The 15270-nt window shown below is 36.8% G+C and overlaps 1 protein-coding gene across 1 annotated transcript in view; it reads left to right on the forward strand.

The window, feature by feature from the left end:
- The window catches only part of LOC129267888 (uncharacterized), a 29146-nt gene extending 15874 nt beyond the window's left edge, over positions 1–13272 (forward strand). The window contains exons 7-9 of the mRNA XM_064104541.1: positions 1076–1238; positions 7099–7402; positions 9144–13272. Of these exons, the coding sequence (XP_063960611.1) occupies positions 1076–1238; positions 7099–7402; positions 9144–9405 (729 nt within the window). The 3' untranslated portion in view covers positions 9406–13272. The remainder of the gene's footprint in view (positions 1–1075; positions 1239–7098; positions 7403–9143) is intronic.
- Positions 13273–15270: the final 1998 nt, after the last annotated feature.

The following is a 15270-nucleotide window of genomic DNA, read 5'->3' on the forward strand; positions in this document are numbered from 1 at the left end:
TTTTCGAAACAAAGAGAAATTCTAGTATTTGCAGTAAACACTGATTTCATGATAAAGTCTGTAAAACAAGGCTTAATTGTCAGTATATCATCGAGGATCTAGATCTGGTACAGTTACATAAATTGAACTTTGTGAAATCTTGAAATCTACGCTGAAAAATGTTCAGGCTGAAGATCCCCAACACAGATAAGCGCACGTGGGACAGTGTATAATTATTGCTTTGAATGTCGGGCCCGACGCTCTACCCGAATCCTGTGCTTATTTGCTGATTTATCAGCAATTACACAATTTCTTCCATAATCCTTTGGCACACACCTTTTATTTTGTACAAACAGACACTTTGGTGGTCATTTCATTGGATTCTGTACGAACTCATTTTGATATCGTTACCAAAACGAGCATTTACCTTTAAAGTGGTTTTCCTGCATAGTAAAAGAGCCAACACTTCCCTATATGTAGCAGATAGAAGAAAGTCTACTCTTTTATCTCCAAATGGTTAAAAACAATAAATGTGCCTCGACTACAAAGCAGAAACATCTTTTCCCTTCACAAAAATTGCGAATTTTCCAAGAAAAATGGCAAAATACGAAAAAAGGATAAGGGACTTCGGCGGTCCTGTGAAGGGGGAGGGGTAGGCTTTGCTGTGCCCTCACTTCTTTATAATGTAGCTGATAGAGAAAAGCCTACTCGAATTTGCGGGGATGATAAAACAAAATTAAAATGTTTTATAAAGGATGTCTTTTTTGCCACAACACTTCGTGTTTAGAGTCCGATTTGCGCAAGGTGTAGAAGGTGGGGTCGTACTAAACCAAATAAGGTAAAGCCGACGACCGAAGGACCCGTAACAATAAAACATTTCTGTACGTGTTTACCCGTAGGAAGAAATTCCTTCCCTGTCATAATGTGCATTGCTTAGAAACATTATATTATTATCAAGCGCTCTCTAAATGTTGCGTATTGTTACCATTATCTGACATTACGAACTCTAATAGAGTAATAGTTGCATTATGTGTATTCTTGTTGCATTGTACGGTCAATAAAAGATAAATCAAACATTTCCCTATTTTTTCTTCAGGCAATTCATTACGAAGACATACAGAGCCATCTAAAGAAGACCGTCTACTTTGCTCTAGATCTTAGTAATAACCATGATGAAACCCTTGTTACCCTTAAGTTGGATCAAGATAAGGATTCAGATCGGAGAGAGACAATCAAATTCAACACACACTTCCAAGATGGTAAAGTACAGTATGAATACGCAAAATCACTATAGCATATTCGGGCGATCTGCTAGAATGATTTTTTTTTAATACGGACACCTTTTTCAACAGACACAAACACGCACGTAATCCACACACCATGTTCATAAGAGCGCTAAAAGCATTTTATTTTATTCGAACGTAGGATAAAACAGCACAGTTGATTGAATTACCTTCGACATGCGAAATGCTATTGCATGAAATTTACCGCCCTTTCACATGATAAAAAAGTTGGAATTCATTAAAGATTCCAGTGAAAAATATGGCTATTGACGATTTTTTAGCACGTAAAACCAAACTAGTACATAATGAGAATCACAAATAACGCAATTTAAAAAACCACTCAAACCCATGCTAGCATGTCGGTAGCAGTCACATGTCTTAAAACGACACGGTTATTTTGTTTCCTTTACAAGTAGTCAAGGAAAATACTTTTTTTTCTTTGGGGGAGGGGGGGGGGGTCAACCGCAAACAAATTGCAATATATTTTGTTACCACAATGCATAAGTCAATGACTTTAAGGTCAACGACCTCGAAATATCAAAAATGTATTGTTTCCATCACTAATTCATGATAAATATGGTCATGATGGAAACAAAATTAATTGATATTGACTTTCAAGATACAATGATAATCTAGAAAGCATTTTTTTTTTTGTGTTATGAATTTCGACCTTTGATCCTGGAGAACTGGCAAAGTTCAATAACCTTAGCACTTTCGAATATTGGCACTTGACACTACTGATTTAGGATAAACATGCCTCTCTTGTAGATATTACAATATAATGTATTTCAGCACAATGCATTTCAATGAAGTCCCCCAAATCTTTCTCTTTCCCCACTTATCATCCCCTTCTCCATTGCTTTGTCATATTCCTTTCCTACCTGTTCAATTATGTACATCAATCCATATTAAGAATATTCTCATTTCAACAAAACTATCTGAGTGTTGTGCTCACTTTTTGGACAGGGAAAGAAACATTTTTTTAATTATGCAATGACTTACTTCATCTTCTATTCATACGCCTTGTAAATGTGGTGGTGAGGTAATTAGTCATGACATAAGTCACATTATTTATAGACTCAATGAAGAAATCTAACTGTTAGACCTATACAAAAATCATCAAAGTTTGCACTGCTTCACTTTTGCAGAGAATGAAATGGAAAAGCACAAATTGAAAAAAAATGGAATGGACAAAGATCACTGTCACAAAGATCATCATCTTCAAAATCATCCTCTGTATCTTTTTTCCCCTTCGATCGCTTGATTGCTTGATTGCTGGTGATACGAACGGTGTTTGACCTGGCTCTGGGCTAGATGTAACATTAGTTTGATCCAAGTCGGATCTTGCTGGTAGGCCGGGCTCCCGGGCCGGGCTCCAAGTCAATCGGAAACTTCTCTGGCTGATCAGTCTCTGCTGCACGAATAGCTATTTTCATTCCGAAGTCCCAGGTAGTCTACACCAGCGAATGCAGCAAAGGCTTAAATTTGTTCGAGCTCTTTACTTGAAAGAAATTACTGGTGGTAAAATGAGTAAAACGTCATTTTCGCTGTCAAAGCACGACGAAGACGAAGACATCTTATCCGCCATCGTAGATTCTAAATTATACAGCGAATAAAAAATAAATAAACGCGAACGAGGTTACATGCATTGTACACGCTTGCGCGCGTTCCCGGAAGTCCTTAACACACGGGGTGAATGGCGGAATATCCAGTCGAATCAATGGTACGATTTTGCATATTATCATAAGGAGCAGAATTCAGCGATGGCAACATGTTGCATGTATTCACACATAATATTTTACATATTATCATGGATGTATACATCCATGATATTATCATGTCCAAGAACCGAGGTTGCATTTGCTGCCCCACGGAAATGAAAAAGTAGATACATTTTCCTTGCCCATCCCATAGTCTATTTGAGGTAATTGGCCTTTCACTTTGCTCAGTTGTTAAATGTTGAGATCTGCGATCTTTATCTAATTGATCTGTTAATCAACAACACAACTCTATCATTACTATACGATAGCCTTGTTGTTATGAACCAAAGTGTCAATATTTTTACATTTTGAGGTCATTGCTCTTTGAAGGCCCTCAGATGTCAAGGGTCAAAACCTCCAATGCTCAACAATACTCTCTGAATTATTCTGAGTATTGAAAAGTTAGTCGTATGTGTCAATCATCTACATGTTACAACTGGCTAATTGCAAATCCTGCCTATTTTCAGTCATCGTTTTTTTTTATTTTTTTACTCACGGAGGTTAGATCATTGAGCAGGTTCGACATAATTTGTGGAATGCCTCAATTGCAATTTTGCTGTCATCATACTTCCACTTTGAGAGACTTTCAAGTTTTCCTGACTAGCTTGTAAGTTTCCTTCCTCCGGTCTTCGGAGATCGGCGGCAAGCCGCAGAATTTTGAGTAATTCAGGTCCTTTCTAGATATTGCTGTCGACATTTTTAGGATGTATCTTAAGCAGTGACATGTCAAAGAGGAGGCAGATGATGAGGACAGGGAGTGCGAGGAGAAGAAAATGGACGATGCAAGGATATGGGGGTCAATTCCAGTGAAATCGTTTAGGATGAATGCAGGCAGGTTAAGATTCCCAACATGACGTAGAAGGTCCAGGCACTGCACCAGGAGGAATGGCAGGAGGCAAGAAAGTGGGTTGTTATTTTTTCCTCTAGAGAGAAAAGCTTGCAGGTTGAGTCTAGGCTCTTCCAAATGGTGACTAGACGATGTTGTGTGGTAAGTAGCTGGGCACGTCGAGTCACCGCTGAGCGAAGATCGGTCGGTAGTGAAGAAGGGCGAATAATAATAATAATAGCCAATTTTTATAAAGCGCTTTTTCCCAGAATGGCTCAAAGCGCGTTACATCATATCATTACCCCGATCATCGGATTAATTTCAATCCCGCACGAAAAGTGCACAATTTCCACTCCCTTGGGAGCATTCCTTGCATTTATTTTAGCCTCATTATGGCGCTGGCAAAATAAAACATACAATATCTTTCGCATCCTACCGGAATAGTGATGATATCCTGGGGAGCATTGAGAGGTTACTTCATAGGCTGTGTCACGACTTAAATTTGAAAGTAGAATTTTCACCCTAAATAAATTCAGGTTAAACTAAAGTTCAAATGCAATTGTGATTATTACTTATTAAAAATCTAAATACCAGGTTGCTTGACCACCCACAATTCACAAATGACTCAAGAATTAGAGAACAGCCGTCAAAATTACCTTTTTTTATTACATAATTATTTTACATCAAAATTAGCAAACAGTCTTTACAAAGGAGAGCCTCGTACAAAAGTATAATAAATCAACAGAGAAGCACATAGACTAATTCCAAAATACAACACAAGCTCCCTCTCTTAACCCAAAATTAATGATATGTCGCGAGTGTTCTTTATATAAGAATACTGTCGAATCTGTGATGTGTTCTAAATGTCTCTTCAAACAGTCGCTAAGACTTCAAAGGAGGTTTGAAGAATCTTGAAGTTGAAGTATCGATTACAGGCATCTTACCTTTCGGCACCTTACTAATTATACCCTTCTGACTCGTTCTTTGGCAAATATCGCAACTACGACAAAACCTTACAACATCAGCACAAATACCGGGCCAAAAGAAGCATGTCAATATTTTCTCTGTCATTTTCCCAATACCATGATGGCCACTGAGAATTCCCTCATGGATTAGCTTCTATACTGCCCTCCGATAAACCTGTGGTAAAACTAACTGTTTTACATAATTACTAGAAGTCAATGCAGGTTTGAAAATCATACACAACAACCTTCCAATACAAAATGCAACCTTGAATTATCATTTGGTCTAGCTCGATATTGATCCCTAGCTTTTCTCAATGTAGGATCTAACACAGTTTCTCTCTTAATATCCTCAGGAGAAACATAAGGAATAGCAGATGGCACAACTAAAGGCCGTTGGGGACGCTGAGATTCTTTAGCTTGTGACATTGTTTGCACAGCCATTCCAATAGTAGCACTATTCTTAGTGTTACTCCCCATCAGAATTATCATCCTGAAATATACTACCCTCTGGAGTATTTTCCTGATTCAAAATATCTTCATTACAATCTATCTGAGCTACACTATTCTCATGACTATCTGTCTGAGTCAAACTACTCTTATGACTATCTGTTTGAGTCAAACTAACCTCATGACTAACCGACTGAGCCAAACTACTCTTATGACTAACTACCTGGGTCAAACTACCCGTACGACTATCCGGAGTCACACTTTTCTCAGAAACGTCACTTTAAGGAGACCTACCCTCAGAATTATCACTCTTGGACAATCCTTTCACAGTATCATCTTTGAGGTGAACCATCTTCCCAATTTTGAAGAGGGTTATCTACAGAACGAACATGTTCTTTTTCCCCAAGAACAAGTTCAAATATTGGTGATTTAACAGACAAAGCCTCTACAGTTCCAAAAAAGAAAGGGGACCTACTGTCTATCCTAGCCATAGGAAATAACCGAACAGTTCCATCTATAAGAACACACCATCTAATCTTACCAGTGAATTGATCAGGCGCAACTAAGGATTTCCTTACAATTACCCTTGAACATCCAGTATCGCGCAGAATACTAACAACCTGGGATCCTACTTTCCCATCTATAACTGGTAATTCGCTCCTTAGCTTAGACTTACAAGTAGCACAAAGCACCGACTGAAACTCTCCACTTTCCTGGGAATAGTCTGCAACATTTGCATCAACAACTACAGACGATACTAACAACAGTCCACCCATTTATGTACTATTAAGATCTGGACCTAACAATCCCCAACTGACCACCATGAGCCTTAAAAAAAGGTATCAGCTAACTCTACCATTTCCGAAACGGACTAAGGCTTTCTTTCCTTTAGAAAAAGGACCACCTTTCTCAATGAGCTGTTGTTTCAACAACATATCTACACAACTTCACAGGACCTATCTGTACCAGTTAGCTCAATCCAGCGATCTAAGTAGTGCCCTATTCTGACTATGTACTTACTTGGGGTTTCGCCTACGTCAGGAGACGAAAACCATTTTTTTTTCGAAAATCATCACAGGTTAATTCATAAATAGTCAAAAGTGCCTCTCTGAGTACTTCATACTTCCCAGCCTTATCTATCGGAACCCTAGAATAAACATCCAATGCTTTTCCCTGCAACAATTTACCCAAGGCCAACTTTGGATCTCAGCATACTTCTCAAACCGATGAAGGTATGCATCCATACTATCAGTTCCTTCAATATATGGAGGAAGCTTGGGGGAGGGTGCTGAACAACGACCGTTACCATTACTAGAATTACTTAAATTTACCTCTCCAAACGTGCTAACTCTTACTTTTTCTCTAGAAGCAATGCCTCTTCTTTTTTAGCCCGCTCAAGAAGTAATGCCTCTTCTTTCCTATCTTCCCTAGCTTGCTGACGTTCATCACGAGTTCTTTTATCTACAAATGATATTAATGCTTCACCTGTCAATCCTACATGTATTGTGACCTATTCCATGTCTATTGTTAGAGATTTATGTCACAATTGGCTATACATAATTAAACCACTACTTCAGAACAAACTTTAAATAAAACACAAAGGTAGAATACGGGACTGGGTGATTATAGACCCACAAGAAATGGAGGATTTAAGAAGACGACTTTTGTGATATAAAATTTGTTATAATTGATTTGCAAACTCCTACAAACTCAATAATAGCCTTAATAACAATGAGAGAGTTGTCCTCTTCAATTTATGCGCCATGCATCTCCGGAACATACTGAGGAATGTTTGAAAATAAATTGGGATTATTAAAATTTAAGTCCTTTCTTTGCAGAAACGGAAGATGCAGTAAGATCAGTTTCACAACCATCACGACCAGCAGCAAAAGCAGCGGGACCATTACAGATACCAGGATCTGCATCCGAGGCAACAGGACCCGCACTAAGACCATCAGGTCCAGTATATGGAGCTGAAGGATCAACGCCAGGACCTGCTAGACCAGCACCAAGAGCAGAACAGTATGTGGGACCAGTACCAGAAGCAACATGGCAAGTCACAGAACAAGAGATAGGAGCAGCAGGACCAACACACGGCCAGACAAGATCAGCAGTAGAAGAAACGAGAGAGGGGTCAAAAAGGTACGTACAAAAGTGTTACTGTTGGACCCCCCCCCCCCCAAAAAAAAAAAGCCTAAGTATTAATATCCCATGTGGAACCCTTACCATGCTTACCTAATGTCTCTATTTCAAGCTCATTATGAATCTCCACTCGTACTCGCTTGTTCCCTGCTTCCCACAATCTCTCAACCTCTCTTTATCTCATCATTTTTCCATATCTGGCCCTATATCTCCCTCTCTATATAGGCCTTTCTACCGTTACCTCTCCCCTACCTAATTAATATTATCTTGTCGTTAAACTAAGTCAATTCTCTCTAGTCTTTTTCAGTCGTCTAGTCTAAACGGGGATTTTTTTTCTGAGGAATTATCTTTTTCATAGAGAGTAGAGAGGGGGTTATTTCAAGAACAGAGTAGTAATATATTACCATGCCCGTAAAATGACAAAGAACAAATGGAGAAGTCTTTGCCGAAAATTGGTGAACCGGAACAGCAGATTCGTCAGTTTTAAAGCTGACAACAGTGCAAATATGCTGTTTGACCAGAATCAAAGACTAAGATGCTGTTTTGATTCAACAATAAATTTTCGACGAAAACTTCTTTGTTCTTTGTCAGGATGGGCATTTAACAACACATAAACTCTGTTCTTCATTCCTCCGTTTGTTACCGAGCGAAAACTCTCTATTCTTTGAAGGGTAGACATTCTGCGGCTGTTACCTCAAAACTAATGGACAATAATAGTGAAGCTGGCTTTCAATGTTTGACGTGAGATTAATTTCATCAATCACAATTAAACACATGGCCCGTATTTCGAAATCGTATATAATTCAAACGCTGGTCTTGAGTTGTGGTTTAACTGTGGATGGCTAATTGTGACATTAAATCTAGATATTTTATTTATTAGCTATTTGGCTCTCAAATCATTCTTAAAGGTCAAGTTCACCTCATACAAATGTTGATTTCGATCAATAGAAAAAAAATCAGACGAGCATAATGCTGAAAATCTCATCAAAATCGGATGTAAAATAAGAAAGTTAGGACGTTTTAAAGTTGCGCTTATTTCTCACAAAATAGTTATATGCACAATTTAGTCACATGCAAACGAGAGAATTGATGACGTCCCTCGCTATTTCTTTTGTTTTTTATTGTTCGAATAATACATTATTTCATTTTTTGCTGATTTGACAATAAAGACCAACATAACTTATCATAAAATGTTAAACAATGGTCATTCGAATGTTCAGGGAGAAATAAAACTTTGTTTCACGGGACAATGAGGAGAAAATTATAATATTTCATGTAATAAAATACAAAAGAAATAGTGAGTGGATGAGGTCATCATTTCCATCATTTGCACACCAACCAGGATGTGCATATAACTGTTTTGTGAAATCAAGCGAAACTCTAAAATGTCATAACTTTCTTATTTTACATCCGATTTTGATGAAATTTTCAGTGTTATTCTTGTTGGATTTTGCTCTTTTTATTTAAATAAACTTTTTGTAGGGATGAACTTGTACCTTAGCTGTATGGGAAGAATAGACAAGATAGTTGTCTTCACAATACCAAAGAATTAGGAAAGAGCACAGTGAACATAGGAACTATACAACAATGTACACTTTTTTGAGGGGTCATATTTGGCTTCCCGTAATGGTAGCACAGTGTGAGGCCATGTTCCAAGTTAAACCCGACTTCACAATACCGGCCAGTATATCTCTATCAATATTGTTAAAATTTAAGCTGATTTTGTTCTCTTTATCTATAGTACCAAGATAATTCTTTTGGACATCCACTTACTTACGCTAGCTAAAAGATTTCCATACTCCCTTTACGAAGATCTATGTTTGGAACTTGGAGATACTGCAATTGGAGCCGAAAATAGACTTGTCAAATACAGCCAGGATTACAAGAGGGCAGTCCAAGAAGTTCTGATGAATTGGAAGACTCGAACAGGAGGTTATAAGGCTGATTTAGAGAATGTACTTAAAAATATTGAAGCTAGTGGACTCGTAGGTCTTCTTAAGTAGCTAGCTATGTCAGCGCATCTTGTAGACAGACCTATCTCTGGAACTTGGAGACAACAACAGACTGTTTAATAAAGACTCATGAAAGCAGTTATTGAAGTTCTCGTGAACTGAAAGATTCGTAGAGGTTATCAGAATAATTTATAGAGTGTTCTAAAGGTACTGAAAGTCGTGGACTCGTAGATCTTCCTAAATGGCTTGCTGAAGAGTTTCCACACATCCTGTGTACCTATAGTATATGTTTGAAACTTGGATACATTGCTAGTGGAGGTGGCAAAAGACTATCCGACTGGTCAAATAGTAAATAGGAAATTGTAAATTGTAAGCTAGTAGTTTTATAGAATGTGAAGTACATGGAAATGTGTGTACACGTATTGGGAGCCATGATAGCTCCATGGAAGAGCAGTCAAACATCCTAAACGCCATGGCTTGTAAAAGCCTTTTCTGTTATTTGTACATGTAAAGGGTTGTACGTTATCACTCATGATTTTGTATTCACCTATTTATTCCATTTATGATAAATTGAAATTGAATGGAACTTGAATTGAATTCCTAAATCGGGAATCTCTGAAAGAAAGAGACTGATGCAATAATAACATACAGATTGTAAAATTTTTAGGGCACAGACAACTCTGGACCATTGCTGGTTAGGGTTTGTCAAATCGTTTTGAGGTAATCCAGCAATGCCATGATACCACACTGGATGTATTCGTCGTCTCAACAGTTTCTTTTAATTGTTTTCATGCACCTTAACATTAACATTAACATGCAATCAAACACACCTCTGCACAAGCAAACACATAACAAACAAACAAACATGCATGGGTATTTCAAACCACGACTCAAACCATGTTATCTCACAGAACCATCACTACATAAACCACAACAAAACATAAAAAATGAAGAAGCAGGCGCTTGATTTGAATGGATTTTCATCTCTATTGACACAGACAAAAGAATCATTTTCTGTATTGACCCTTCATGACTATTTCTGCTCGTTTTGCAGCTTTTCAATTCAGACCTCGTCCAACACTCTTGAATCCTGCTCTTTTCGTGATGGCATAATCATAACAAGCAGTGTATCATTTCAAAGAAAATTAAATGATCTTTTGAATGATATCAAATATGCATTGTGTAAAATTGGGAGTTGGGAGAAATTAATGGCCAAACTCAGATTTTCAAACTTTTTTTGCTCGTTTTGCAGCTTTTCAATTCAGACCTCATCCAACACTTTTGAATCCTGCTTTTTTCGTGATGGCATGATCATAACAAGCATGGTATCATTCTAAAGAAAATTAACTCATCTTTTGAATGATGTCAAATATGCATTGTGTGAAATTGGGAATCGGGAGAAATTAATGGCCAAACTCAGATTTCCAAACTTATTTTGAGGGGTTTATTTCTCAGTTCTTTGGCTATGTAATCATTACTTAGCATTATTTGATTCCTCTGTTGCAGAAGCTACAGTTCGACCGGGGAAGTTAATGCAAATTGGCCTCTTTTAAGTATAGTGTGAAGGGTTACTTTACTTGTTTAGATTGGGCAAGCTCTCTTCCTATTGACGTTTTGAGAGAAAGGATATGTGTCTCACTTTCGGCCTGTTTGTTGATTGGAAGTTGGTTGGATAGGCCCTAGGTTGTAAATAGAATTATACCTTTATATTTTTAACACTCGAATCAGATGATAGGGAGCCATGCTCTTTTAAAATACATATTCTGAATAACAATTTTAAGTCATGTTAAATCACTTGCTTATTTTCATTTGTACCTTTCTTTGTTTGCAGTGTATAGAATATCAGCATGTTTTGTAATCTTTCTAGCTGTTTAGAAATATGAACAACCATTATCATCACATAAAAAGTAATATCCTGTTGTATTATTATGAATAATGAGACTTGTAAAAGGAATAGTTACTGTTACATGCAAGCATTGTTTATGATTTAAAGATAGCTGTTATTATTGAGGATATGTATAACTCTTATTATTGTGGATATAGTCTCGACTTAGGCCGCGCCCAGTGAGTTTTGGATTGACACTGGAAAGGCCTTGGTGAGGCCCCTTTCTTTGTGGGAGCAGCATTAGACTTGATGCTACCTAAGTGAAATAGCAGGGGACTTAAACTACTTCTTTGTGGATTAACTTTGTGAGACTTTGTGACAGTTGCTCACTCCTGGGTTAAGGCTCCAAACCTAAAAGTCAACCATTCGGTCATCTTTTCTTGTACATCATGGCCGAACTCGACTACTGAATCCTCATTCTCCACTGCCAACCCTAGGTGTGATCATGGACCTACTAGCAAAGTAGCTAGTAGGTCCATTGTTTGATGAATTCATAAGAGATGACGTATGCTCGTTAATATTAAACTCTGATAGTCCTCATCAACATATTCTAGGACAAACCTCATGAAGATGGTGACGTTTGTTCATTTCCGAACGCACGCTTCCAATCTGAAATCAAACCGTATGTTCATCCTTCTGGGACCTTGTAGCTGAATTTCACTATTTTTTATACACAGTTGGCTTCATCTACTAAATGGGGGAATATTGACCAATATTAATCTTTGCCATGTGAATGTTTGTAATATTTGATTATTTTCTGATATATGTTATTTGAAACACACATATGGCACATTAATTAGCTTCATATTTGTTATTTTGATAATGTTGATATTCGTTGTGCAACCATGTGATCTTTGATGTTGGATTGCTCGGATACATATTTGTATTTAATGTGATATCTGATGTTCCACAAGTCCTTGATTAAGGGTGAAGTCCAGCCCAGAAAAAAAAACGCTGATTTGAATAAATAGAGAAAAGTCAAACTAGCGTAACACTGAAAATTTCATCAAAATCAGATGTAAAATAAGGTTATGAAATTTCATAGTTTCCCTAATTTTTCACAAAACAGTGATATGCACAACTCAGTGACATGCAAATGAGACAGTCGATGGTGTCCCTCACTCACTGTTTGTTTTGTTTTTGTTTGAAGTATACATTCTTTTTTACATATTTGACAATAAGGACCAACTTGACTAAACCATATAGTATTAAATACCAATTTCTAAATTGTCTTGCTAAAATGAAAGCAACATTATTATGTTTTGAAAAAGTTTATCGTTTTCTTCGTGCAATGAAAATAGAACAATCACCGATACGAAGAAGCATTATGGCTAATGGATATTCAATAGCAATAAAAACCAATCACAGAAAGGGAATTTGGCCACGCCTCTTTTTGATGAAAAATACATGTGACCCCAATGAATATTCACTACGTGTACAAAAGTTAGTGAGGGGAAACGGGTGTCAGAATAGGGGTACCAGAGGTGTTAGAAATTATTCTACTTCTCCTCTGGCTATCATCCTTCACTTCCTATTAAAATGTCTTCATTCATTCCATCAGCACATCTGCTTCTTCCGTGGAATATTAATTATTACACAATCCACTCATTCCCATCCGCATCTTAGGTCTTTGTCATTGATTATTTTTTTTATGAATTTTGTTGTTACATGTACGTTATCTTTAGTTGGCAGGGGCCGCGGAAGCCGGGGGGTGCCTCAGCCCCCACTTTTTTTCCAAAAACGTAAAAATGACCACATGATTTTGATTTTTTGCATGCTCAGCCCCCTCCCCCCCCCCCCCATCCTCCTTTGAAAACCGCTTCGCGGCGGTCCCTGATTGGGATATTCTATTTTCTCTAAGTTAGTTAGGTATTGGCTTCGATTCCAAGCTAGGTCAAGATATCTTCGAAGAGAAACATTCTGATTACTCGGCCTCCTATCAGGTAATACTCAACACATGGAAAGACGGTAAGAGTACCAAGGATATTGACGATCTTTTGGAAAAAGCAGGAATCAAACTGGCATCGAGTTACAAGAAATAAGGAAAAAAATAATCCTTCACACTAAGGAATACACGAAACAGGGATTCCAATTTGAACACCAAGGGTTGGTCCAAAAGCAGCACTGTAATGAGTGCAATTTCGTACATTTATTTACCTTTGAGGGTGCATTTAGATACATTAAGCACCCTAAATGGTGCAGGGATGAACCATTTTATAAATGGAGGTTCAAAATTGAACCTTTTAAACGTTGGATAACATGCACCCTAAAAGGTGCATAGTTGTAAATTCCAGACTAGAAACGAACATTTCTTGGTGAAAATAATGACAAAAATATGTATTATTGTGGACCCTTTTTTTCAAAGTAAGGTCCAACCGGTGATTCATCTATAGGGGAATCTAGTGTTTGAATGATTGATGTCATTCATTTATGATGTAACTTGCTATTTATCTTATTACAAAACTTCGACTGAATTCATTTCAATATCCTATCAATACGATGTAGTTTCTATATTAATGGTGTGTATTATATAATACATAGGACATGAATGACTAAGGAAGTATGATATTAACGTACATGTAGTTTTGATACACTGCAAATACTCCGGTGTTGATTTAACACCAGCCCGGAATGTATATAAGTCCACACCAGAGAAGTATTGAAACAACACCAGTTTTTAATCAAACCGACGCTGTTTTAATACGGATTGGTGTTGTATAAACACCTATCTGGTGTTAGACTAATACCGAAACCGGTGTTGATTAACACTTCTCTGGTGTGGACATATATTCCGGGCTGGTGGTAAATCAACACCGGAGTTTTTGCAATGTACTTTAAAAGTATAGTGACTATAGTCAAAACTTCATTTTTTTAAGTGTAGACTGAATGATTCCCAGATTGGAGTTAAAATAATTTACTTACATTTGAGAAATTAGTTTTTACTGTGTGAAACATATGTACATAGGACTGGGATGACTGATGAAGTATTATTTCATAAGTCGAAAATTTCTTAAGCCCCGAGAAACCCCCTCAAACTTTTTAGTCTAGAACCGCGACGCCCGAGGCGACCTTGACTCCTTCTCTGATTCTATGACAAATGGAAAGTTAAGCTGTTTGACACTCATTGTTATTTTTAATATGATCCGTTCCATATCTCGACTCGGTTCCGTACAAAAGAACATCCTTAATAGTTATTCACATAAGCATAAATAGCCTATGGACATTTTACTTCTAAGATTATTGATATGATAATTGAAATATTTAAGCACGTGTATTTAAACTTGGAATCGATTCTTTTTTATATAATATTACAGCTGTACTTTCATCAACAAAATACATGTTTCTGCTGATTTTTTTCAAAGAGGAGAAGTGTAGATATTTTTCAGGAGTATTTGGATATCTAATTTCTATGTTTGACTATTCTCTGAAAATAATATTTTTTAATATTCTCCTATGTAGTTTCGTTAGTATTGAATTCATTATATTTACGTATACCATTATTTATGTTCTGAAATTTAGATTATTGGATTTCCATGAGCTAATTTTTCACATTGAATCATTATAAGAAATGCATTTCATGCATTATATTACATAAGTGGATTAAACATTTACCCAGGTATGATACATGGCGTTGTGATTAGCCATGTATTTTATTACTTCAATATTTAAAGTTATTGATTGAATTAAGTTAAGTAAAATTTGCCGAATATAAGCATATGCGATTCATCTGAATTACTTGTCTGTATTATCTTACACTCTTCTTATTGTTTTAGCATTTTATTATTTTATACCGAGTGAGTAAAAAACATTGACACATCACGGATCCCAAATTTAAGGAAAAATATGTCATGAACGCATAATTATTAAATATGTCTGGAAAGAATATGATCTCTCAAATAATTTTATGCCATATTTATGTGTTATGTCTGGTCAGGAGCTATTGCAGTCATGTAAATTTTGATATATTCGTAACATTTTACATTATTATATTGTATGTATATCGTAGAAATGTATTTCTTACATTATGTTAC

The sequence above is a fragment of the Lytechinus pictus genome, chromosome 9, assembly GCF_037042905.1.
Source record: "Lytechinus pictus isolate F3 Inbred chromosome 9, Lp3.0, whole genome shotgun sequence".
NCBI classification, from domain to species: domain Eukaryota; kingdom Metazoa; phylum Echinodermata; class Echinoidea; order Temnopleuroida; family Toxopneustidae; genus Lytechinus; species Lytechinus pictus.